This window comes from Chaetodon auriga, chromosome 23 (assembly GCF_051107435.1).
Source record: "Chaetodon auriga isolate fChaAug3 chromosome 23, fChaAug3.hap1, whole genome shotgun sequence".
NCBI lineage: Eukaryota > Metazoa > Chordata > Actinopteri > Chaetodontiformes > Chaetodontidae > Chaetodon > Chaetodon auriga.
In genome coordinates this window covers 1,473,689-1,500,828 of record NC_135096.1, presented here as the reverse complement: position 1 = coordinate 1,500,828, position 27,140 = coordinate 1,473,689, and the positions used below count along the sequence as shown (strand labels likewise).

Here is a 27,140-nt window from a genome sequence, read left to right as displayed (position 1 = left end):
AACGCGCTGATGCACGTTATTATGAACTCGTTCATTGCGGTGTCTGTGAACTGCGCGCTGTTTCAGTTTAATTTCGTTCTATAGCGTGCCAGATTTCTATAGCGCTTGTCAGCCGAGAAGCCGGCAAAACCACAGCGTAAACGGGGCTTAATGTGTAGCGATAAACGCACCCTATTTCTCAACACCAGCAATCGTGCGTCATGAAAACAGAATACGACAGCAGCACGGAGCCGACAGAGCAACAAGGAGGCGGCGTATGATCATTTCAGCGAGTTTTATGACAAGGTCAGTGTTGTGCCTGAACGCGTTGATAGAACGATAGTTCGTGACGGCGTTCATAATTTAGATGAACGTGAATTGGCCGCGCTGATGCAAGTTACTATGAAGTCGTTCATTCTGGTGTCTGTGAACGGCGCTCTCTGTCCGGTTAACTTCGTTCAATAGCTGATGGCTGTTAAATACGTATTACTTAATTAATTTACAGCGTGGCACCGCCGCGTGTTTCACATGAAGTGAAAGCTGCAGCTGTTAGTAATGTGGACTGAATGGACAGCAGCATTTAAAGCAGCAATGAGGACATGTTGTCCCCTAAATGTTATTGTAAATCATGATTGGATAAGAATTCAAACGTGAAGATGAAGATGAAATCTGACGCATAGTTACAGTGGTAAAACTGATCAAATAATTGCTGTCTGTGGTTCTATAGGCTGTGTCAATCATTTTGAAAAATAATAGCTCACAACAACATATGGAAAAAAAATAACTATGAATTAATTCATTTTTACAACGGTGAACTCAGTTGAAAATGTTGAATTATGAATTATGAACTGAACTACTTCATTTTGAAATGTGTGCACTGAACTGTGCAGTAGTTCATGTAGACAATGAACTTTCCCAACACTGGCTCCTTGTGTATAATGTCATAATGTCACTAGTATTAATTGTTTGACATTCCAGAAAGAGCAGATACTGTGTGTGGAGCAGACCAACCCGGACTCTTGAGTTATTGTCTTTGGGGACTTTAACAAAGGTAATCTCACCCACGCACTCCCTAAATACACACCGCTTATTAAACGCCCGCCCAGAGAGGAGAATATTCTGGATCGCTATTACAGCACAATCAGAGATGTTTGTCAGGCCGTCGCCCGTTCTGCACTATGAAACCGTTGTACATATGAAATCGGCTTGTCTGACATCCAGACAATGATGATCGACTTGCGTTAAGACAATCACTTATGACGGTGCAGAGCCGGTATGTCTTTTGAGGCCACGAGGCGCAGTGTTGCATTAACTTCATATGTCCAACGGTCTGATCCTTGTGACATCTGTTCTCTGTTTTCGCCACAAGGTGGAGCTTCCTTGTGAGACGGGAGTTGAGTGAGTTCACTGTGTGTGTGCCAACTGAGGACTCTGTGTTGCTGTGGCTTTTGGCTGACATTTTCTGCTTTCTTCAGCTTGCCCACGCATTTTCTTCAGGAAATGCAATCTTTCTAGTTATTAGGGCCACGGGGCAAGCCACGAGCACTATTGTTATCCTGCGTGTTTTTTCTTATTAGGGCCACGGGGCAAGCCACGAGCACTACTGCCTACAGCAAAGCTGTAGACAGTAGTGCTCGGGGCGAAGCCCCGAGCACTATTGTTATCCTGCGGGTTTTTTCTTATTAGGGCCACGGGGCAAGCCACGAGCACTACTGCCTACAGCAAAGCTGTAGACAGTAGTGCTCGGGGCGAAGCCCCGAGCACTATTGTTATCCTGCGTGTTTTTTCTTCTTCTTCTTATTATTATTATTCTTCCTCTTCCGTGTCAAATTTCGGACCGCTACTCCTCCTACAGTTTTGGGAGCACCCACGCAAATGTTATATCAAAACGTGCGTCTCGATCGGGATCGGCGTGCTATTATTTTTGGGAAATTTATCGCAGTTTTTCGCGACGTAAGTCGCGAAAAACTGCGATAAATTTCCCATAAGAAATGAATGGGAGGCCGTAAAAATTGTCGCACTTTTTCTACTGGCTACTGCTCCGGCATACTTTCACCTAGAGACTCCATTTAAACTTTAAATTGTAGACACAAGTCTTGTCTATTGCTGTATTAAGCCACGTTTTGATAACTCATGTAGTTTTTGAATAATCCCTCATCAATGACCATGAGCGTTTTTGGGGAAATTCTCAGATTTCAATGGGTGTGTATTGCGCGGACAGTTAGAGGCTAGAGTGGGTGACATCATCGCTAGAGTGGGAGAGAGCCGATTAAAAACGACTAGGTTTTTGCTCTTTCCACACTCCTACCGGCCACAGTTTACACTCTACAGGCATGATTTTTTCCACAGTTGTAGACAAACTTGTCCTCTCTCTCACAATGTGCTCGAAAAATCTGTGAGATGAACAGAATTTGAATTAGCAGCCTCTAAGCGCGGCCACGTCTGTCTCTGCTCTCCATGCACTCCAATACAAAGATTTTCGGAGAGAGCAGAAAGGAGCCCTGTTTTCAACTCGCGACTGTGTCCACAAAATATTCTGTAGAAACACAAAATTACACCAAATCGTTCAGGAAGTCCTCAAGGCGCTCACGGTGTCTTTGTTTTTCTGATAGGAGCTACCGTTCTCTCAGGAGAAGCCCAAATGTGAGAGGAGTGCAGAGGCAGAAAATCGCTCGTTTTCTCCGCTTTTCTGTCGCCCCTCTCTGTCTGCCCCTATCGTCATGGGCAACCAAGCCAAATTGCCGTGACAACCACTGAGCCTCAGTGGCAGAGAGCCTTTTTTTAACTCCAGATTTTCTGTCTTTCCACGCTCCTCCCGGCCACAGTTTACACACTACAGGCATGATTTTTTCCACAGTTGCAGACAAACTTGTCCTCTCTCTCACAATGTGCTGGAAAAATGTGTGAGACTTACAGAATTTGAATTAGAGGCCTCTAAGCCCGGCCACTTCTGTCTCTGTCTCTTTTTCTCTCTCTGAGTGCATGTGTGCCTGAGTGCTGAGAGGGGGCGTGTGTGTGCGTGCGCAGCTGGGTCTCATAGAGCATGATTGGGAGGGGCTCTGAAGTTGCTGTGGCAACCTCTGAGGCTCAATACCTCTGTGAGCACTTCTCTCTCATGCTCCCTCACACACAGAGAGGCATAATGGGCATATAATGTAATGTATATGTACGCGGTCGGGCAGTAGACCCCGTGGCCCTTTCAAAATTTCCCGCAGGGAAATTGTCTAGTTAGGGCCACGGGGCAAGCCACGAGCACTATTGTTATCCTGCGTGTTTTTTCTTATTAGGGCCACGGGGCAGCCACGAGCACTACTGCCTACAGCAAAGCTGTAGACAGTAGTGCTCGGGGCGAAGCCCCGAGCACTATTGTTATCCTGCGTGTTTTTTCTTCTTATTATTATTATTATTAGGGCCACGGGGCAAGCCACGAGCACTACTGCCTACAGCAAAGCTGTAGACAGTAGTGCTCGGGGCGAAGCCCCGAGCACTATTGTTATCCTGCGGGTTTTTTCTTATTATTATTATTATTATTATTATTATTATTCTTCCTCTTCCGGACGTTTTTCGATTCGCTACTCCTCCTACAGTTTTGGGAGCACCCACGCAAATGTTATATCAAAACGTGCGTCTCGATCGGGATCGCTATGCTATTATTTTTCTTAAATTTATCGCAGTTTTTCGCGACGTAAGTCGCGAAAAACTGCGATAAATTTCCCATAAGAAATGAATGGGAGACCGTAAAAATTGTCGCACTTTTTCTACTGGCTACTGCTCCGGCATACTTTCACCTAGAGACTCCATTTAAACTTTAAATTGTAGACACAAGTCTTGTCTATTGCTGTATTAAGCCACGTTTTGATAACTCATGTAGTTTTTGAATAATCCCTCATCAATGACCATGAGCGTTTTTGGAGAAATTCTCTGATTTCAATGGGTGTGTATTGCGTGGACAGTTAGAGGCTAGAGTGGGTGACATCATCGCTAGAGTGGGAGAGAGCCGATTAAAAACGACTAGGTTTTTGCTCTTTCCACGCTCCTCCCGGCCACAGTTTACACTCTACAGGCATGATTTTTTCCACAGTTGTAGACAAACTTGTCCTCTCTCTCACAATGTGCTCGAAAAATTTGTGAGACAAACAGAATTTGAATTAGCAGCCTCTAAGCGCAGCCTTGTCCGTCTCTGCTCCCCATGCACTCCAATACAAAGATTTTCGGAGAGAAGCAGAAAGGAGCCCCGTTTTCAACTCGCGACTGTGTCCACAAAATATTCTGTAGAAACACAAAATTACACCAAAACGTTCAGGAAGTCCTCAAGGCGCTCACGGTGTCTTTGTTTTTCTGATAGGAGCTACCGTTCTCTCAGGAGAAGCCCAAATGTGAGAGGAGTGCAGAGGCAGAAAATCACTCGTTTTCTCCGCTTTTCTGTCGCCCCTCTCTGTCTGCCCCTATCGTCATGGGCAACCAAGCCAAATTGCCATGACAACCACTGAGCCTCAGTGGCAGAGAGCCTTTTTTTAACTCCAGATTTTCTGTCTTTCCAGGCTCCTCCCGGCCACAGTTTACACACTACAGGCATGATTTTTTCCACAGTTGCAGACAAACTTGTCCTCTCTCTCACAATGTGCTGTAAAAATGTGTAAGACTTACAGAATTTGAATTAGCAGCCTCTAAGCCCGGCCACGTCTGTCTCTGTCTCTTTTTCTCTCTCTGAGTGCATGTGTGCCTGAGTGCTGAGAGGGGGCGTGTGTGTGCGTGCGCAGCTGTGTCTCATAGAGCATGATTGGGAGGGGCTCTGAAGTTGCTGTGGCAACCTCTGAGGCTCAGTACCTCTGTGAGCACTTCTCTCTCATGCTCCCTCACACACAGAGAGGCATAATGGGCATATAATGTAATGTATATGTACGCGGTCGGGCAGTAGACCCCGTGGCCCTTTCAAAATTTCCCGCAGGGAAATTGTCTAGTTATTATTATTCTTCCTCTTCCGTGTCAAATTTCGATTCGCTACTCCTCCTACAGTTTTGGGAGCACCCACGCAAAAGTTATATCAAAACGTGCGTCTTGATCGGGATCGGCGTGCTATTATTTTTCTCTACAGAATACGCGTTTTTCGCGACGTAAGTCGCGAAAAACGCGTATTCGTTTCCCATAAGAAATGAATGGGAAGCGGTAAAAATTGTCGCACTTTTTCTACTGGCTACTGCTCCGGCATACTTTCACCTAGAGACTCCATTTAAACTTTAAATTGTAGACACAAGTCTTGTCTATTGCTGTATTAAGCCACGTTTTGATAACTCGTGTAGTTTTTGAATAATCCCTCATCAATGACCATGAGCGTTTTTGGAGAAATTCTCAGATTTCAATGGGTGTGTATTGCGCGGACAGTTAGAGGCTAGAGTGGGTGACATCATCGCTAGAGTGGGAGAGAGCCGAAAAAAACGCCTAGATTTTTGCTCTTTCCACGCTCCTCCTGGCCACAGTTTACGCTCTACAGGCGTGATTTTTTCCACAGTTGTAGACAAACTTGTCCTCTCTCTCACAATGTGCTCGAAAAATCTGTGAGACTTACAGAATTTGAGTTAGCAGCCTCTAAGCGCGGCCACGTGTGTCTCTGCTCCCCATGCACTCCAATACAAAGATTTTCTGAGAGAAGCAGAAAGGAGCCCCTTTTTCAAATCGCGACTGTGTCCACAATATTTGCTGTAGAAACACAAAATTACACCAAATCGTTCAGGAAGTCCTCAAGGCGCCCACGGTGTCTTTGTTTTTCTGATAGGAGCTTCCGTTCTCTCAGGAGAAGCCCAAATGTGAGAGGAGTGCAGAGGCAGAAAATCGCTCGTTTTCTCCGCTTTTCTGTCGCCCCTCTCTGTCTGCCCCTATCGTCATGGGCAACCAAGCCAAATTGCCATGACAACCACTGGGCCTCAGTGGCAGAGAGCCTAAAAAAAACTCCAGATTTTCTGTCTTTCCAGGCTCCTCCCGGCCACAGTTTACACACTACAGGCATGATTTTTTCCACAGTTGCAGACAAACTTGTCCTCTCTCTCACAATGTGCTGGAAAAATGTGTGAGACTTACAGAATTTGAATTAGAGGCCTCTAAGCCCGGCCATGTCTGTCTGTGTCTCTTTTTCTCTCTCTGAGTGCATGTGTGCCTGAGTGCTGAGAGGGGGCGTGTGTGTGCGTGCGCAGCTGGGTCTCATAGAGCATGATTGGGAGGGGCTCTGAAGTTGCTGTGGCAACCTCTGAGGCTCAGTACCTCTGTGAGCACTTCTCTCTCATGCTCCCTCACACACAGAGAGACATAATGGGCATATAATGTAATGTATATGTACGCGGTCGGGCAGTAGACCCCGTGGCCCTTTCAAAATTTCCCGCAGGGAAATTGTCTAGTTATTCTTCCTCTTCCGTGTCAAATTTCGATTCGCTACTCCTCCTACAGTTTTGGGAGCAGCCACGCAAATGATATATCAAAACGTGCGTCTCGATCGGGATCGGCGTGCTATTACTTTTCTTGGATTTATCGCAGTTTTTCGCGACGTAAGTCGCGAAAAACTGCGATAAATTTTCCATAAGAAATGAATGGGAGGTGGTAAAAATTGTCGCACTTTTTCTACTGGCTACTGCTCCGGCATACTTTCACCTAGAGACTCCATTTAAACTTTAAATTGTAGACACAAGTCTTGTCTATTGCTGTATTAAGCCACGTTTTGATAACTCATGTAGTTTTTGAGTAATCCCTCATCAATGACCATGAGCGTTTTTGGAGAAATTCTCAGATTTCAATGGGTGTGTATTGCGCGGACAGTTAGAGGCTAGAGTGGGTGACATCATCGCTAGAGTGGGAGAGAGCCGATTAAAAACGACTAGGTTTTTGCTCTTTCCACGCTCCTCCCGGCCACAGTTTACACTCTACAGGCATGATTTTTTCCACAGTTGTAGACAAACTTGTCCTCTCTCTCACAATGTGCTCGAAAAATCTGTGAGACAAACAGAATTTGAATTAGCAGCCTCTAAGCGCGGCCACGTCTGTCTCTGCTCTCCATGCACTCCAATACAAAGATTTTCGGAGAGAAGCAGAAAGGAGCCCTGTTTTCAACTCGCGACTGTGTCCACAAAATATTCTGTAGAAACACAAAATTACACCAAAACGTTCAGGAAGTCCTCACGGCGCTCACGGTGTCTTTGTTTTTCTGATAGGAGCTACCGTTCTCTCAGGAGAAGCCAAAATGTGAGAGGAGTGCAGAGGCAGAAAATCGCTCGTTTTCTCCGCTTTTCTGTCGCCCCTGTCTGTCTGCCCTTATCGTCATGGGCAACCAGCTCAAGTTGCCGTGACAACCACTGAGCCTCAGTGCTCAGAGTGGCAGAGAGCCGTTTTTTAACTCCAGATTTGTTGTCTTTCCACACTCCTCCCGGCCACAGTTTACACACTACAGGCATGATTTTTTCCACAGTTGCAGACAAACTTGTCCTCTCTCACACAATGTGCTGGAAAAATGTGTGAGACTTACAGAATTTGAATTAGAGGCCTCTAAGCCCGGCCATGTCTGTCTCTGTCTCTTTTTCTCTCTCTGAGTGCATGTGTGCCTGAGTGCTGAGAGGGGGCGTGTGTGTGCGTGCGCAGCTGGGTCTCATAGAGCATGATTGGGAGGGGCTCTCAAGTTGCTGTGGCAACCTCTGAGGCTCAGTACCTCTGTGAGCACTTCTCTCTCATGCTCCCTCACACACAGAGAGACATAATGGGCATATAATGTAATGTATATGTACGCGGTCGGGCAGTAGACCCCGTGGCCCTTTCAAAATTTCCCGCAGGGAAATTGTCTAGTTATTATTCTTCCTCTTCCGGACGTTTTTCGATTCGCTACTCCTCCTACAGTTTTGGGAGCACCCACGCAAATGTTATATCAAAACGTGCGTCTCGATCGGGATCGGCGTGCTATTATTTTTCTTAAATTTATCGCAGTTTTTCGCGACGTAAGTCGCGAAAAACTGCGATAAATTTCCCATAAGAAATGAATGGGAGGCGGTAAAAATTGTCGCACTTCTTCTACTGGCTACTGCTCCGGCATACTTTCACCTAGAGACTCCATTTAAACTTTAAATTGTAGACACAAGTCTTGTCTATTAGTGTATTAAGTCACGTTTTGATAACTCATGTAGTTTTTGAATAATCCCTCATCAATGACCATGAGCGTTTTTGGAGAAATTCTCAGATTTCAATGGGTGTGTATTGCGCAGACAGTTAGAGGCTAGAGTGGGTGACATCATCGCTAGAGTGGGAGAGAGCCGATTAAAAACGACTAGGTTTTTGCTCTTTCCACGCTCCTCCCGGCCACAGTTTACACTCTACAGGCATGATTTTTTCCAAAGTTGTAGACAAACTTGTCCTCTCTCTCACAATGTGCTCGAAAAATCTGTGAGACAAACAGAATTTGAATTAGCAGCCTCTAAGCGCGGCCACGTCTGTCTCTGCTCTCCATGCACTCCAATACAAAGATTTTCGGAGAGAAGCAGAAAGGAGCCCTGTTTTCAACTCGCGACTGTGTCCACAAAATATTCTGTAGAAACACAAAATTACACCAAAACGTTCAGGAAGTCCTCAAGGCGCTCACGGTGTCTTTGTTTTTCTGATAGGAGCTTCCGTTCTCTCAGGAGAAGCCCAAATGTGAGAGGAGTGCAGAGGCAGAAAATCGCTCGTTTTCTCCGCTTTTCTGTCGCCCCTCTCTGTCTGCCCCTATCGTCATGGGCAACCAAGCCAAATTGCCGTGACAACCACTGAGCCTCAGTGGCAGAGAGCCTAAAAAAACCTCCAGATTTTCTGTCTTTCCAGGCTCCTCCCGGCCACAGTTTACACACTACAGGCATGATTTTTTCCACAGTTGCAGACAAACTTGTCCTCTCTCTCACAATGTGCTGGAAAAATGTGTGAGACTTACAGAATTTGAATTAGCAGCCTCTAAGCCCGGCCACTTCTGTCTCTGTCTCTTTTTCTCTCTCTGAGTGCATGTGTGCCTGAGTGCTGACAGGGGGCGTGTGTGTGCGTGCGCAGCTGTGTCTCATAGAGCATGATTGGGAGGGGCTCTGAAGTTGCTGTGGCAACCTCTGAGGCTCAGTACCTCTGTGAGCACTTCTCTCTCATGCTCCCACACACAAATAAACAGACATATGGGCATATAATGTAATGTATATGTACGCGGTCGGGCAGTAGACCCCGTGGCCCTTTCAAAATTTCCCGCAGGGAAATTGTCTAGTTATTCTTCCTCTTCCGTGTCAAATTTCGATTCGCTACTCCTCCTACAGTTTTGGGAGCACCCACGCAAATGTTATATCAAAACGTGCGTCTCGATCGGGATCGGTGTGCTATTATTTTTCTTGAATTTATCGCAGTTTTTCGCGACGTAAGTCGCGAAAAACTGCGATAAATTTCCCATAAGAAAAGAATGGGAGGCGGTAAAAATTGTCGCACTTCTTCTACTGGCTACTGCTCCGGCATACTTTCACCTAGAGACTCCATTTAAACTTTAAATTGTAGACACAAGTCTTGTCTATTGCTGTATTAAGCCACGTTTTGATAACTCATGTAGTTTTTGAATAATCCCTCATCAATGACCATGAGCGTTTTTGGAGAAATTCTCAGATTTCAATGGGTGTGTATTGCGCGGACAGTTAGAGGCTAGAGTGGGTGACATCATCGCTAGAGTGGGAGAGAGCCGAAAAAAACGCCTAGATTTTTGCTCTTTCCACGCTCCTCCTGGCCACAGTTTACGCTCTACAGGCGTGATTTTTTCCACAGTTGTAGACAAACTTGTCCTCTCTCTCACAATGTGCTCGAAAAATCTGTGAGACTTACAGAATTTGAATTAGCAGCCTCTAAGCGCGGCCACGTCTGTCTCTGCTCTCCATGCACTCCAATACAAAGATTTTCGGAGAGAAGCAGAAAGGAGCCCCGTTTTCAACTCGCGACTGTGTCCACAATATTTGCTGTAGAAACACAAAATTACACCAAATCGTTCAGGAAGTCCTCAAGGCGCCCACGGTGTTTTTGTTTTTCTGATAGGAGCTACCGTTTTCTCAGGAGAAGCCCAAACGTGAGAGGAGTGCAGAGGCAGAAAATCGCTCGTTTTCTCCGCTTTTCTGTCTGCCCCAGTCTGTCTGCCCCTGTCGTCAACGGCAACCGGCTTAAGTTGCCATGACAACCTCTGAGCCTAAGTAGTCAGAGTGGCAGAGAGCCTTTTTTTAAGTCCAGATTTTCTGTCTTTCCACGCTCCTCCCGGCCACAGTTTACACACTACAGGCATGATTTTTTCCACAGTTGCAGACAACCTTGTCCTCTCTCTCACAATGTGCTGGAAAAATGTGTGAGACTTACAGAATTTGAATTAGAGGCCTCTAAGCCCGGCCATGTCTGTCTCTGTCTCTTTTTCTCTCTCTGAGTGCATGTGTGCCTGAGTGCTGAGAGGGGGCGTGTGTGTGCGTGCGCAGCTGGGTCTCATAGAGCATGATTGGGAGGGGCTCTGAAGTTGCTGTGGCAACCTCTGAGGCTCAGTACCTCTGTGAGCACTTCTCTCTCATGCTCCCTCACACACAATGAGCCATAATGGGCATATAATGTAATGTATATGTACGCGGTCGGGCAGTAGACCCCGTGGCCCTTTCAAAATTTCCCGCAGGGAAATTGTCTAGTTTTTTTTTTTGTTCTATTCCACAAAGGGCCGAGTGGCCGAAGGTTTTCTTTCGAGCTGAGCAGCAGCACAACAGACTTGACTCATTTCATCAGCTGATCCCAGTCTTCAGACAGCTGATTGGTCAGACTGCGTGCTCTTGATCGGTCGGAGGAAAAAACCTGCAGCCACACGGCCCTTTTTGGGAATAGTTTGGACGTGCCTCTGGTAGAATGAAATGCATTCCATGGCACCTGCCCCCCTTTCTCTCAAAGTGGATAAGTGGTCTGGTGTAATAGTCAGTACGCTTATGGGACCCAAATGATTATTTTCTTCCTGTCTTCTGCTTTTATGGCTCCAATGTTTCACGGGATCTCGAGCGTTTCTCCATTCAGGCATGTAACAGTCTCCAAACCGCTCACTTGGCGGAGGAGCGCGGCGATGAGGAGGACACACACACAGCTGGCGGACAACAAGTGCATCCCTGCGACTCTTTCAGATCCTCAGTCTGTTCTCCCGGTTCTTTGTTGGAAGCCCAAAAATGGTCCGAAGCAATCTTCAGTTCACAGTCAAAGTATTTATTGAGGTCACATATAAAGTAATACAGCGCTGGTCTCAGACTGACAGAGCTCCCGCAGGATCTCCGCCAGAATGAACATAGTTGTCAGACAAAAGTTCACATTTATCATGTTGGGTTTGACCAAACCCAGTACAATAATCAGATATACGTTACAGAATATAATTGGTCAGTTCCCAAGGCCTGGACATACCATATCTTGTTCTGGACATGTGATAAACAACCTGTATGAGGGTGTGTTGTGTGAAGCGCCTATCTAAATGCAATAGACATCACAAACAGAGAAGAGGAGACAAGACTGTCAACAACCAGAGTGCCACCTGCCTTTTTGTTATGAGAAGTGGAGAAGTGGCTCTCACCAGTCATGTTATCCTTACGACTCTAGGCCATGAAAGACATTCATGTAGGTTAAAGATCATGGGATGAAAACATGAGATGACCTTAAAGGGCCTGATCTTTACAGTTTCAGCTCAGCTCCTTCCTTTGTCTCCTCCATGTTTCTGTGGCAGGAAGCTGCTCTTTAGCTTTTCTTGCTTGTGTAGAAAGAGGAACGATCAGCCGGCCTGTGAGGAGCCACGTTCCTCTGACGGTCTTTGATTTGAACTTCAGGACCCAGAACTCCTGCGTGGTGAACTGGTCACTGACCAGGTGAGCCTGAGAAGCTCAGTGTGATGCTGCCCTCTGGTGGCTGCAGCAGTCTGTGCTGCTGATGGTTTGTGTAGATTTTCATTGTGATGGTTGACTTTGAAGAGTTGCTGCTGGATGTTGATGTTTGCCTTCTTTCTGTTCATGAAGCTTTATTGAAACAGGAGTCCGTCTCTGCTGGTCTTTAACTGGAACAGCTTCAAATATTCTCACAGCTTCACACCATGTTTTCATTGGTTTGAAGAAAACTGTGCACATCCAGAGTTTTTGAAGACGCTGATTGATTTTCTCTTCAGTTCCTGAAATGAATCCAGTGTGAACCATCAGAAATAAAGACAGACTTGCTGCAGCATGAATGTAAATGATTCAAGCATCAATAAAGGTCCAATGTGTCAGAGATGGCCAGAACTTTAGAGTCAAACCACTGCCGCTGTCCTCCTGGCCTGCTGTCTGGCTCTGGCATCATGCAGAACCCTCAGTGGGGGGACAGTGGGCCATCAGAGTTTGTGGTCGGGGACCTCTCACACCTGGTGTAGAAGGTGTTGAAGCACAGACCTGCTGTTTTGTATATGTTGATATATGTTGTTGTTTTTGTCCTCAGGGATTCTCTGAGACTCCCAGTCATGACACTCCATGCATCCTGGAGCATGTCAGTTGCTTCTGGAGTCCATCACCTTCCTGTGGTCCTGGATGGTTTCGTCCTCTTCAGGTGCTGTCTCAATGTTGGGACCATCTGTACGATGCAGTGATCTGAGAGTCCAGGACACTCACAAGGACGATGGACAAGATTTCTCTCTGGATACTGGAGTAATGTTGATGTGTTTTTACTACGTCCAGCTGTTGGTGGTGTAAAAACATGTCGCTGTTGTTATCTGTCGCAATCTGAGCGTTTTCTGTCTTTTGACAACAGAAATCCATGTTGGTGTCTGTTGACTTTCATGTGAATGTCGAAAAAATGAGCGTCTGAAGACACAAAGACGTCTCGACTGTGTCATGAAATTGCTGCCACTGTAAAATAAACATTTCCAATTGAGGTCATTCAGTCTGTGAAGGAGTTTTGAGTCTGAACGAGCTGCAGCGACTTTTAGTGTTGCTCTTTTTATGCAATGCAGGAATGGACTTCAGGGCCCGACTGAACCTCCTGACATCTGTCTTCAGAGGACAGATGGACCATCACTGTGGGAGAGGAGGCGTCTGGACTGTCATGCAGACATGCTTGATTTAAAGCTTGGATTTTGTAGACTTGGTCAGCTGTGTTAGTGTTTTCTTTGCTTCTTCTTTTAATGAACGTAGTTTGAAAAATAGACGCTAAGTGCACCCATAAAGTCCACCTCTCTGTTTACAGGGAACTTTCAAGGTAAATTTGTTGGATTTATACAGAAAAAATATGGCTAAACTGAAAAATAATGTTTGATTAACTTTTAATATATGATGAAATGATGTCTTCAGTGGGTCATCACATACAGATTAAGTCCATATGACTTCTCACTTTTTATGATTAAGACTAAACTAAGTACTCAGACTAAGACTAACCCATCATATCATAGAAGGCCAGCTCTGTCCTAGGATGCCCTCTGGAACTGGTGGAGGAGGTGGGGGGGGGGGAGGATGACAGCCAAGCTGTCCTCCATGACAGACAATGACTCCCACCCCCTCCAACACACACTCACTGCACTGAGGAGCTCCATCAGTGACAGGATGCTACATCCAAAGTGTGTGAAAGAGCGGTATTGCAGGTCATTCCTCCCTGCAGCTGTCAGACTGTACAATAAAAGCTACTCCAAGTAATCATTGCAATAGTCTGGACAATAAGCTGTGCAATAAAAACATGTACATAACAATCTGTAAATATGATCTACAATTTCTTTTCTTTTTATCTTTATTTAAATCCTCACTCTTTTGTATATACTGTTTTTGTTTCTAATTTGCATGCACTTCTTATATTAATCTTTACTGATGCTGCTGTATTCTGGAATTTCCCCTCGCGGGACAAATAAAGGAATATTGATGTAGATCTTGACATAAACTGAGTTGTTTTCCATCCAGAATAGTTTGTTCCCATTTCAGACCTCATGTCGCATGCTCTTCATGCTGCTGCACCTTTAAACCTTCCTGTTAAAACCCCTGATGATAAAAACAGCTGATGCAGCGAGTGTGCTGCCTGGGCGTCTGAAACATCTCATCTTTGGAAACTGTCTTCATGTTGCTGCTGCAAATCATCCAAACCTTTCACACTTGAACCCAGGAGGCTCCAGCGTCATGCTGACAAATCCTGATTTGTTGTCAGTTACAATGCAGTGAAGCAACTCATTAACTGATTGTTTTCAAGCTCGAATTTTTCAATTCATGTTTTTATTGTCATGGAGTTCCTGGAAGGAGTCGAAATGCATCCCACATTTGAATTTCCTGAATTTGTTTGATGCAGATTTAATATCCTGTTAATTTTCTGCATGTTACAGTCAGAATTTGAAGCCTCCTCTTTAAATCTGTAAATCGGTGCTCCACATGTGTGTTTGGCCTTCAGAAGTGACTGATGAACGTCTCAAAGCCCGATGCCTCCAGCGTCAGTGCTGAAACACTGACTCTAACCCTGCATTTGAATCAGGAGTTTGCATCTCGTTGGTGTACTTTCCGCTCAGTTTGTTGCTTGTACGCTGTGAAGTGGAGTTTTGATGCGTTTATCGATTAGCGAATGGCTCCTTCCACCTTTTGCTTTTTGTGACGTGCTACAACTTTCCCAGCAGAGCGACGTTCTCATTGAAATCCACTGAAAACTGATCGGTTCACATGTAAAAAAGGATTCAGTTTTATTGTTTTTTAAATCCGTTTTGTCTCTGATTGTAAGGGGACATTTGTGCCTCATAAAGGTACAACATGGCGTGTGGCTCCAGCTGTAGCTCATTGGCTAACAGTTCAGCACCTTTGCAGCAGGTGCATTGTTGTGCCTGGATATAAAGGTGCTTTTTGTCACTCAGGGTGCAGAAATGTTCTTTCAGAGGTAACAGACAAGAAAGAGCAAAGATGTCTCATCATCCTGAGTCATTAACACAGAAATGAATTCCAGTGGAAGACATGATGGCGCTATCATGCTTCCTTCCTGACAACACTGGACAAAAGTCCAATCTGACGGCCACAAGTGTGTTTGATGAGAACCCAAATCTCACAAACCTGTAAACTTCAATCACTTGTGGAGTCACAGTTAAGCAGCATTTTAGCCAAGTCTCCTAAGAGGAGAGAGTCTTTTCCAGCTGTTCATTGCTTTGTTCATCTTTGATTCATATCATGAAGTCCATTGACTCCATCTGACGTCTGCAACTCCGTTCCTTTTGCTGCTAAACAGCTAAAATAACCCACTGACCGACTCTGTCATGTCGTCTGATTGCGATCATCAGCAGAAGCAGCCGGACCAGCTGTCTTTGTAGCTGAAGCGTCCCAAACCAACGAATCAGCTTCAAACAGACCTGCAAATTCGGGCTTGTCAACCAGTTTGATCACTTTTGTTGGTGTAAACTGGTTTCTCCAGTTGGATGACTGTTTAAAGTTTACTTTCACTTCCTGCCTTCGGTGTGTCGCAGTTTGTTTTCTCCTCTGAAGCTCCAGCTGAAGGTAAAGTAACTCGTTTCAGGTGTTTTTTAGTCAAGCTGTCGTTAGCTTAGCTTCAGCACAAACGGCATCGATCTGCAGCTCCGTCCATCGTTTCTCCAAACTCTGAGTTTAACTGTGAACTCTGGATGAAGGAGCTGAAAGCAGCTCTGTTAAAAACAAAGCAACGAGTGTCGCTTCTTTTTCTCACTTTGTGCTTCAATGTGATCAAGAATCAAATCAAAGATTCCTCTTTTAATATGACCTGAGAGGGCTTGATTGAGACAGACTTTTATTATGAAAGGATATCTCAGTGGTGAAAAGTAACTAGTTTACTGAACTAATGTTATGAAGAGGTACATTCTGGAAGTACTAGTACTTTACTTGAATATTTCTGCTATTTTACATTCCTCCTGTGTAAATATTTGACTTTCTCCTTCGCTTATTGATGATTGAGGATCATTCAGGTGTAAAGAAACTTTCAGTCATGTTGAATTTACTGAATATTCCACAAACTGAAGCTTCCTGTCAGATTCAGTCAGTGTGTGTCAGTGGATGTCAACGGTTGTCCAGGCATGAAGTGTGTGTTCACTTCACTGCAGCTTCATGGCGCCATCTAGTGGACTGATAGAAGTACAGCAGCTCAGCCTCACACTGCTGTCTGACTGCATTCAGATGATATGAAAGACAAGAAAACAGCCAATCAGAGGAGGAGCAGCTGATATTTGGACAGGAGAAACCATGAAAGGATGATTTCAGCTGATGTGCACATGAATGATTTGTGTTTCCTCTCCAGATCAAAGTGTGTGTGAGCTGACGTGAGTTCAGCAGCATGAATCGGTGTGAGGACAGAGAGGAGGGAGTCCGTCCCTCTAAAACCAGTCTGTGTGGGGACGATGACGGCCAGACCGAAGCTCAGAGGTGAGACCAGGATCTCTGACTGTCCAGGACTCGTCTCCATGTCAGAGCACTCGAATCTCTCCACCATCGTTATTCACACTCAAAGCTCTGTGTGTGTTGTGTTGAAGGCCAGAGCAGCAGGACCCACCAGACTCTGCTGGACCTGGACCCGAACCTGGACCTGGACCTGGACCTGGACCTGGACCTGGACCTGGACCCAGCTGTGTGTCTTTCAGGAGTGACCGGTCAATGGATTTCCCCATTTCTTTTAAACAGCAACATGTCTCTGACAGACAGTAAGTTGTTCTCAGTATTAAACTTGTGTTGGACAATTTGACCTGAAATGTCCACATGTCCTTGTTGTCCATTGCTGATGTTTGTCCTCATTAAATCCAGTCTGACCAGTTGTCCTTCTAATGTTCATGTTGTCCTAGAATGATGATGAAGGTTAGAGCTAGATTAGCATTAAAGGACATTTGTCCAGTCTGTCCCTAAACAGCACTGACATGTCCACATGTGGACACTGAAAGCTGAGGATAATATGAGGCTTCAGCACAAATCCAGTGGGGACCTTCCAAAGTCTCTTTACCATCAAAATTCCTCTTTGAATGTTGGACTAAAATGCTTCACTGACCATCGTCTCTAAATAACAGTCAGGATATTTGTGCTGAGTCTTGTGATGCAAACGTTAGAAAACAGACCAACAGAGTCGGACTGATGGACTCCACAGTTAAGTTTGTTGTCTGTCAATCACAGTAAAATCTGCTCAGAAATCAGTCCATTGAGTCCTGCTTTGGTCCAAGATTTGATGGACAAATGAAGCGATGATCCACAGACTGAAATCATTCAGCTTCATGTTTGATTGAACTTTGGTGTGTTGATCCTTTTTTTGTTGATAGCTGCTAGTTTCTCCAGCAGCTTCTGAGTCTGAAGAAGAAGAAGTGAATTTCCGTCCCTGGTGGTCTTCCTCTGTGTCTGACAGGATCTATGGGAGAAGAGTCTCTGCTGGACCTGGACCTGAACCTGGACCTGAACCTCTACCTGAAACTGACCCTGAACCCAGCTGTGTGTCCTTCAGGAGCGACCAGTCAAAGGATCTCCTCATTTCTTTTAAACAGCAACATGTCTCTGACAGACAGTAAGTTGTTCTCAGTATTAAACTCGTGTTGGACAATTTGACCTGAAATGTCCACATGTCCTCCTCATGTTGTCCACTGCTGATGTTTGTCCTCATTAAATCCAGTCTGACCAGTTGTCCTTCTAATGTTCATGTTGTATTAGAATGATGATGAAGGTTAGAGCTAGATTAGTGTTAGAGGACATTTGTCCAGTCTGTCCCTAAACAGCACTGACATGTCCACATGTGGACACTGAAAGCTGAGGATAATATGAGGCTTCAGCACAAATCCAGTGGGGACCTTCCAAAGTCTCTTTACCATCAAACTTCCTCTTTGAATGTTGGACTAAAATGCTTCACTGACCATCGTCTCTAAATAACAGTCAGGATATTTGTGCTGAGTCTCGTGATGCAAACGTTAGAAAACAGACCAACAGAGTCGGTGCTGATGGACTCCACAGTTTAGTTTGTTGTCTGTCAATCACAGTAAAATCTGCTCAGAAATCAGTCCGTTGAGTCCTGCTTTGGTCCAAGATTTGATGGACAAATGAAGCGATGATCCACAGACTGAAATCATTCAGCTTCATGTTTGATTGAACTTTGGTGTGTTGATCCTTTTCTTGTTGATAGCTGCTAGTTTCTCCAGCAGCTTCTGAGTCTGAAGAAGAAAAAGTCAATTTCCATCCCTGGTGGTATTCCTCTGTGTCTGACAGGATCTATGGGAGACCAGCCTCTGATGGACCTGGACCTGGATCTGACCCTGAATATGGAACCAGCTGTGTGTCCTTGAAGAGTGAACAGTCGATGGGTCACCTCCTTGAGTTTAAAGTAGATCGACCGTCTGCTGCAAAGAGGTAAACTTTTAATAACATTAAAATATTACAGATTCTTGTTTGAACTGTTATTTATCCAGAGAAGTTTTTTCAACCTGTTTGTTTATTTTCAGCATGGTTCTTCTTCTCATTCGTTTATATCCTCACATGTGGAAGCTGCCCAGTATAACCAGTCTTCAGCTCTTGATTCCAGTTGAACATTTCCTCCACACACACCTTCTGACTGATGACTGCATGAGTATAAAACAGTGACTTGATTGAGGCTAACAGATGCTAACGAAGGCTAACCCTGATTCCACTGAGTTCCTCCATCAAATCAACATGTTGTGGTTTTCAGTCATGTGACAACACAAACACAAACATGTCAGTGATAACAGCTGGACTGAGATCAGCTGCTGTGAAACACAGAATGAAGCAACACAGAGAGTCTGAGGAAACACACAGTCTGTTTGTGATTGATGCTGCTGATGGATTCACAAAGTCAAGAACAACTCTGACAGCGACATCATGGCGCCTCACATCAGGCTGGAGTTGTGCCTCTGTGAAGACGTCTGATGCAGAGAAGGGTGTTATGGGTAACTAAAGGCTGCAGGAGCTCAGAGAGGAGACAAAGCTCAAATATGTGTTGTGTGTCCAACATGTGGACAAGAACAAATACGTGTTGTCCAAAAATAAAAGAAAGAGCCAGAACAACTTCTATGAGCAACAGCTGCACCTGTTTCCTTCATGTAGTCCAGAGAAGAACGTTCCAGCTTTCATTTGAAACACAGCTGGATGTGAAATCACCCTCAGCTTTGCTTTGATCCAGTATTCTCTGCTTCTCTCTTTGCTTTTCTCATGTTTCACTCACTTTATTGTGACTCACTGCCAATTTGTGCTGGACAGGTAGCATCCAGTTAGCTTGTGTGAGCTGTGTGATGCTGTCCACAGTATTATAGGGGTCAATGAGAACTGGAGGGACTCGACCAGACAAGCTGGTGAACCAACACAGTAAAGTGAAAGCTGCACAGAAATGCAGACTGGACTGTTGATTCACGGTGGGATCAGCAGTATGAGCAACACTTTAATGTCAGTGGAAACCATCTGATTCAATAATGGAATCAACACTTCAGCTCAAAGGACCTTCAGCTGGTGTTTGTCTCTGTGTGGACGGACATGATGTGAGCTAATTCTTCATGATTCCTCCACAGAGTCCACCAGGAGAGCTCAGAGGTTCCCAGTGGTCAGTCTGCCCAGCAGCAACAAACTCACCTGGACTCCATATTTATGGTCTGTACATGTACAACAGCTGCTTTCAAATCTATTCTGTTCAAAATAATCTCCACACTGCACTTTTTAGACCAGTGGACCGTCAGTCTGTCCAACATGGATCTGATGTTTGCTTTCATGATTTCAGTTTGTGTCATTCATATCATCTTCTGTTCCAGCTGCTGGAGGAGAACATTGTCTCTTTTGTGAGGAATGAGCTGAAGAAGATCAAGATGGTTCTGAGATCAGATGACCCAGAATGCTTAGAGAGTCAGGGGGAGGATGAGGATGACGATGCAGAGCAGAGGAGGAGCAGCAGAGAGGCATTTCTGAAGATCACACAGCACTTCCTGAGGAGAATGAAGGAGGAGGTGCTGGCTGAGCGTCTGCAGAGCAGTAAGAGGAGGAACTGCTGAATCAGTGGAACATTCACTGATGTCTCAACAGATTGACCAAAATATGTTCAGACAAGGACATTAAAATCTCATCTGAACTTTATCAATCACTTATTGATTTATTTGTGTGTGGCTTCGATATCAGAGCAGCCTCGGTGTACTCAGGAGTGTTCACACAGAACTTTAAAGAGGAGAGAGGACTGTACCAGGACAAGGTGTTCTGCTTCGTCCATCTGAGTGTTCAGGAGTTTCTGGCTGCTCTTCACGTCCATCTGACCTTCATCAAATCTCGAGTCAATCTGCTGTCAAAAGAAGACGCAACCTCCTGGTGGTCTAAAGTCTTTAGAGACAGAGAACCTGAACTAACACATCTCCACCAGAGTGCTGTGGACAAGGCCTTACAGAGTCCAAATGGACACCTGGACTTGTTCCTCCGATTCCTCCTGGGTCTGTCACTGCAGACCAATCAGACTCTCCTACGAGGCCTGCTGACACAGACAGGAAGTGGCTCAAAAACCAATCAGGGAACAGTCAAGTACATCAAGAAGAAGATTAAAGAGACACCTTCTGTAGAGCGAAGCATCAATTTGTTCCACTGTCTGAATGAACTGAATGATCGTTCTCTGGTGGATCAGATCCAACAGTCCTTGAGTTCAGGAAGTCTCTCCACAGATGAACTGTCTCCTGCTCAGTGGTCAGCTCTGGTCTTCATCTTACTGTCATCAGAAAAAGATCTGGACGTGTTTGACCTGAAGAAATTCTCTGCTTCAGAGGAGGCTCTTCTGAGGCTGCTGCCGGTGGTCAAAGCCTCCAAGAAAGCTCTGTAAGTACAGAGATAGTGAAGTTTCTTCATCAATAAATACTCTGATCTATCTAACTTACTGTTTGCTTCCTTCCTGTGTCTCTTCAGACTGAGTAGCTGTAACCTCTCAGAGAGAAGCTGTGAAGTTCTGTCCTCAGTCCTCAGATCCCAGTCTTCCAGTCTGAGAGAGCTGGACCTGAGTAACAACTACCTGCGGGATTCAGGAGTGAAGCTGCTGTCTGCTGGACTGGAGAGTCGACACTGTGCACTGGAAACTCTCAGGTCAGATCAAGTTACTGTTTATATTGACAGATTTAAGTTAGTTCTGTATATTCAGAGATTCATTTAGTTTAAACAGTCTCTCTCATGTCAGGATTTGAATCTTTCAGTCTGTTTTCTTTATTTTCAGTTCTCTGACAGATTGATGATTTTGAGTTTGTGAAATAATGATCAGAAATAATTTCCCACTCTGCAGTTGTAGATCATATTTTCTGTGCATTTCAGAAAAATGTGTGCACATGTCTGAATGTGAGAATTAAGAGAAAAAACCTCTCAAATTCAAGTTTGCCGATGTGTCATAAAGTTTTGTCGCTGTAGAAATATTTTGTGTATCTGTAATTAAAATCTGTGCAGGAATATTTTCTGCAGCATGGGTCATTAAACCTGATGAATTTAATATTGATCAGAGTGCTGAGTCATGGGAAACATGAATTCTCAAAGACTATGAGTCAGCAGTTTGAGTCCAGCACAGAGGCTGTCCCATGTGAAGCTCAGTGGGATGAAGGACAAAACAAATTGGACCAAGCCAGGCTTCCTCTGTGTGAGCTGCTTCAACTAAACATGAACTCCAGGCAGAGATAACGGCATCACGACGGTGGTTATCAGCTTCCTTTGTTAACTCAGGTTTCCTTCATCAGGCTCTGTGCACGTTCCCATAAAAAGAGACGTTTGCTCCATCATTTGACTCTTTGTCACCACAAAAAGGACCAATCATGTCCCCCCTCCTTCAGTCCAGAGGAACAGGTTGTTATAATGGAGAGCTTTGGAGAATGTAAAAAATAAAAGAGGAAAATCAAGACTGTTGCTGCACATAAGACGAGAGAGGAATGCTGGCAGAAAACTGCTGATCCTTTAAATCATTCACTTCATATATTTGTTTCAGCATTCAGTCACTCTCAGAGTCTCCTGTTTATTTCTCACTGCACATTTGAGAGTCTGAAAAATTTTAAACTTCATCCAGCAGGTTTAAACATGAGACTCAGGAACTGGATTCAGGTCTGACACTGTCCCCTCATGAAGGACACATGACTGTGTTCTTACAGACATGAAGACAATGAATCAACATCTACAACATGTTTATGATGGAACAGCAAAGATTTGCACACATGCTGAGAAGAGACTCAACATTTTAAAATAAATGTTCTTTTTCTTCTTCTTCTTCAGACTGAGTGGCTGTAACCTCTCAGAGAGAAGCTGTGAAGTTCTGTCCTCAGTCCTCAGATCCCAGTCTTCCAGTCTGAGAGAGCTGGACCTGAGTAACAACAACCTGCAGGATTCAGGAGTGAAGCTGCTGTCTGCTGGACTGGAAAGTCCACACTGTGCACTGGAAACTCTCAGGTCAGATCAAGTTACTGTTTGTATTAACAAGCATAGAGGCTGTATCACGTGTAGCTCTGGAAGATGAACTACGATGTAAGTTAAACAAAACAGCTTTCTTTGTTCACTGAGGTTTCCTTCATCAGCCTCTGTGCATCCAAAAGAAGAGATGTTTGCTCCATCAACACTGTCCCTGCAAATAAGAGAGACATGCTGACAGAAAGCTACGAGCCGATGATAAATACCAATAAACTCATCAGTTGTTCTATTAGCTGCAGTACCAGCACTGTCAAATGAAACTGACAGTAAATCAGGACCAAACATAAAACCAGGATCCAAAGTGGTCTCTAGATTCTGTACCTTCATCATTCTTTTAGTGTGTTGAAGGTCTGCTGTGTCAGATTTAAAGTGTTAATATGACCTGAAGTAAACAGAGACAAAATGATTGATTACCAGCTAAATGCAAGAAGGTTCCTGTGGCTGAAAACAACATGAAGCATCAGGTTTGTTCTGCTGTGGTCACACGGCTTTGAACATCTGGCTCAGCAGGTCTGCAGACAGAACGTATTCCCTCAGCTGAGAGTCTGGATCCTCATAGAGAAAACCATCAGGAGAAGAATTAAAGTTCAGTCTGAAACTGTGAACAGAACCTCGTCTGGAGCAGGTCAGGTGTGGGCAGGATTTGTTTGACCAGAGAGAGAGGACTCATCAGGGAAGATGGCGACTGCAGGGTCCATCCAATGGCTGGACAGGCTGCTGTTGGCAGGTGCTGGTCCAGTCTCAGAGCTGGGACTGGGTGCAGCTCGCCAGAGAATGAAGCAAAGTGGTGCTTGATGTGTGTGGCCATCAGGAGGGATTGTGACAGCCTCAACCACGGACACAACCAGAGCTCCACAGAACACAGCCTCTATGGCTGACTCAAACTGTTCCTCTGAATATATCACACAACTCTGAGTTTTCAGTCAGTGGAACAGCAGCACAGCTGTGTTCTTACAGACATGAGGACAATGAATGGACGCCTGCGTGGACTGAGAGACGCTCAGTGAATTATTTCCTACCAGCTCAGTGAACTTGTAGCTGAAACTTCAGTGTCACTCACAAAGACAGAAAATTTGTGTTTCAGTCTCTCAGACTCTGAAACTTCACTGCTGAAAATATCTGAAGTATTTTCAGATTATCTGTTTACACAAAACCTTTTCAAACATGGAAAAATATTTCTACAGCTAAACTTTCATTTGTGAGATTTTTTAAATCAAACTCACACATTCAGATTCGTGCAAATTATTAATGAACATCATTTCACAATAACTCAAAATATCAATGAGCCCCATTTTCTCTAAGATTCATTTTTTATATCATGTGACGTTGGTTTCTGGATGTCTGTTTATTCCTGATTCAGTGATGATTTATTGTCACATCTACAACATGTTTATGATAGAACAGCAAAGATTTGCACACATGAGACGAGACTCAACATTTTAAAATAAATGTTCTTTTTCTTCTTCTTCTTCAGACTGAGTGTCTGTAACCTCTCAGAGAGAAGCTGTGAAGTTCTGTCCTCAGTCCTCAGATCCCAGTCCTCCAGTCTGAGAGAGCTGGACCTGAGTAACAACAACCTGCAGGATTCAGGAGTGAAGCTGCTGTCTGCTGGGCTGGAGAGTCCACACTGTGCACTGGAAGCTCTCAGGTCAGATCAAGTTACTGCTTGTTGTGAAAATGTTGACGTCTTTCTTTAAACTCAGAAGTCCACACATTTGACACATACATATATTGATTTGCAGATTTTTTTCTCTCAATGTTCCTTTCATTAATGAAGTCTGGCTGAGATGGAAATCCTCATTTCTGTGTTGTTGTCATGTGACTTTGATTAGTGGACATCGCGTTATTCCTGATTCAGTCATGATTAATTACCACAAAAGTGTTGTTGAAGACCTCAGAAATTGAAGTGTCGAATGTGAAGTTGTTGACCTGAAACACAGAAACTGTTGAGAATTATTATGTGTTGTAAATCCTCCCAAGTGATGCTACTCAGCCAATCAGATCTCATTTTGAGAGCAATGATTTGACGGACACAGCAGGACCCTCAGATGATCTTCCATGTGTGTTGTTCTGTGTGTTTTCAGGCTGTCAGGCTGTCTGATCACAGAGGAAGGCTGTGCTTCTCTGGCCTCAGCTCTGAGATCCAACCCCTCCCATCTGAGAGAGCTGGACCTGAGCTACAATCATCCAGGAGACTCAGGAGTGAAGCTGCTGTCTGCTGGACTGGAGGATCCTCACTGCAGACTGGACACTCTCAGGTATGAAGAGGCTGCTGCAGCCACAGTCAGTCAGTGTGAAAGAGGAGGAAGAGCTGGAAACATGTTGTCTGTCTTTTTGGTTGATGGTGGATGTGAGTGAGACATGAACAATCACACATGTAGGAAACCTTTGTCCTTTGATCACAACATAAACACTGGTTGAACATGAAAAGGACATATTTGTGTTGGAGGTCTCAAGGAGAACATCTCCAGGAACAAACATGATAATGACCTGTTGGTCATAATTGATGCAGTTTGGACAGATCTCTGCATGGAAAAAGAACTGTCTGTCAGTTTGACAAATGTCCTTTTGTCCTCAAAAGACATAAAAACAAGCTTCCAATAAGTCCAAAGCAGTTCTATTTAGTTCAAACTGCTGGAACCTGACAACCACAGGACAGAGCAGGACTTGATGATGCTTCATTCAAGTGTTTTCCTCAAAATGTTGGACTGTTCCTTCATCAGTGGAGAACAATTGGACTGAACATGGTCTTCACAGCAAACATGGCTTGTAAATATTTCAATGTGCAGACATCAAGTGGCTCTTCTTGTTCTGGTGAACTTCAGGAAGTTTGACATGAAAAGATTTCCACACAACAGAGTCATGATGACTTGTCTCAGATATTGAACTTATTGACAGTATTCACACTTGTAATGAACACATGAAGCATGGTCACATGGGACATGACGAGGAGAACCGTGTCCAATAATCAATGATTAAAGCTCTGTTGGTTTGTTCAGTGAAGACAAAGTCAGACTGATTATTGATCATCACAGGTGGGAGAGCGAGAGAGCGATCAATGAGTGAAGCAGCTTCGAATAGAAGTCAGCAACAGATTGAAATGAGGAATTGAGCTGATGAAGGCAGATTTAATGATGAGAGAGAATCAGTGTCGCTGTCAGTGTCTGAGCAGAGCTGAAAAGGTTTAGGGGCAGCAGGGAGAAGCAGGCCGGATCAACATGTTGTGTTTGTGTGTATGAGAGTGATGTAACGTCCATGTTTGCATGCTGAAAGAGGAGGTGCTGCTCTGACCCCCCTCCTCCTTTCAGGGTGGAGCCTGCTGGAGTCCGATGGTTGAGACCAGGTCTGAGGAAGTGTAAGTGTGTCTTTAATTTGACTGATGAAAACAAAGCAGAGCACATTCAGCCATCTTCAAACTGTGACATCACTCATTCACATCTCTGATGACATCATCAAACTGTCCATCAATCAGCAGATGATGGATCAATAACTGCAGCTGTTTTCTTCTTCTTCTCTCCATCAGATTCCTGTGAACTCAAACTGGACACAAACACAGTGAACAGAAACATCAAACTGTCTGACAACAACAGGACGATGACGGATGTGAAGGAGTGTCAGTCATATCCTGATCATCCAGACAGGTTTGACCACTGGACTCAGCTGCTGTGTGGAACTGGTCTGACTGGTCGCTGTTACTGGGAGGTCGAGTGTAGAGGAAGAGTTTCTGTATCAGTGAGTTACAGAAGAATCAGACGGAAAGGAGACAGTAGAGAGTGTTTGTTTGGATGGAATGATCAGTCCTGGAGACTTTACTTCTCTGATGGTCGTTACTCTGTCTGTCACAATAACAGAGAAACATTCATCACCTCCTCTTCTTCCTCCTCCTCTGTCTCTCACAGAGTAGGAGTGTATGTGGACTGTCCTGCTGGCACTCTGTCCTTCTACAGAGTCTCCTCTGACTCACTGATCCACCTCCACACCTTCAACACCACATTCACTGAACCTCTTTATCCTGGCTTTGGGTTCTGGTCCTGGTCTGGTTCCTCAGTGTCTCTGTGTCGTCTGTAGGAGGGAGAGTCTCCTCCTGTTAGACAAACACTGCTGAACAGATCAGTTGAGTCTGTGCAGGATCTCAGTCACATCGGTCTTTCAGGTTATTGGAATAAATTGATCGATGAACTTTGTTGAAAATGATTGAAAAGATTCCTCATTTACTTTGTGAACTTCTTCCACTTCCAGTCCTTTCAAGATGGAAGCTGTGATCATTAAACTGTGGAAACACTGTTGACTTGAACCTTCAGCTGTGTGTTGATTTCAATTCTGGATCTTGTTCCAATCAAAGCTGAATGTTGCTGTGAGTGTTTGTTGTGTCTCTCAGATCAGGACTAGAGGTCCACCGATACGGTTTTTTCAGGGCTGGTACAGATTATTAGAAATCAAGGAGACCGATAACCGTTAAAATATCAGATATCACCCTGATTGTTTCACTTCATGTTGTGTTTTTATGGTTCATTTTACTCAAAAACATCGAGCTGAACCAAGAATCAAGTTAGCACAAAGTAATTCCTGAATGCTGATAACACTTGATCTGTTTGTTGACGTATTAAGACATGAGGAAGGTGACAGCAACCTTCAAAATCCAAAACAAGTGACCACAGCGAGAGCAGCACAGGTTTCCCTCAACACCAGAGACAACCTGAGGGACGTGGACCTCGTTAGCAGACGTCCACTTCATTCAAACAACTTTATTACTACCAACAAGTCTTCAGT

General features: G+C 44.5%; 2 protein-coding genes across 2 annotated transcripts in view; one reads left to right on the top strand and one right to left on the bottom strand.

Moving 5' to 3' along the window:
* LOC143315904 (NLR family CARD domain-containing protein 3-like) overlaps window positions 1–27,140 on the bottom strand; it is an 84,266-nt gene that overhangs the window by 42,555 nt on the left and 14,571 nt on the right. The gene's annotated exons all lie outside the window — the stretch shown is intronic.
* LOC143316306 (uncharacterized) lies at window positions 15,427–19,954 on the top strand. Its single transcript, XM_076724191.1, has 7 exons — window positions 15,427–15,464; window positions 16,237–16,361; window positions 16,469–16,636; window positions 17,323–17,478; window positions 18,171–18,311; window positions 19,481–19,559; window positions 19,718–19,954. Exons 2-7 carry the CDS (start codon window positions 16,273–16,275, stop codon window positions 19,952–19,954), a joined length of 870 nt encoding a protein of 289 aa, XP_076580306.1. The 5' UTR covers window positions 15,427–15,464; window positions 16,237–16,272.

Excerpts from the sequence above, each read along its gene's own strand:
- LOC143316306 (XM_076724191.1), top strand. The coding sequence starts at position 16,273 with ATGAATCGGTGTGAGGACAGAGAGGAGGGAGTCCGTCCCTCTAAAACC. Across the intron at positions 17,479-18,170 it reads CAACATGTCTCTGACAGACA|GATCTATGGGAGACCAGCCT; the intron begins GTAAGTTGTTCT and ends TGTGTCTGACAG. Across the intron at positions 19,560-19,717 it reads ACCTGGACTCCATATTTATG|CTGCTGGAGGAGAACATTGT; the intron begins GTCTGTACATGT and ends CTTCTGTTCCAG.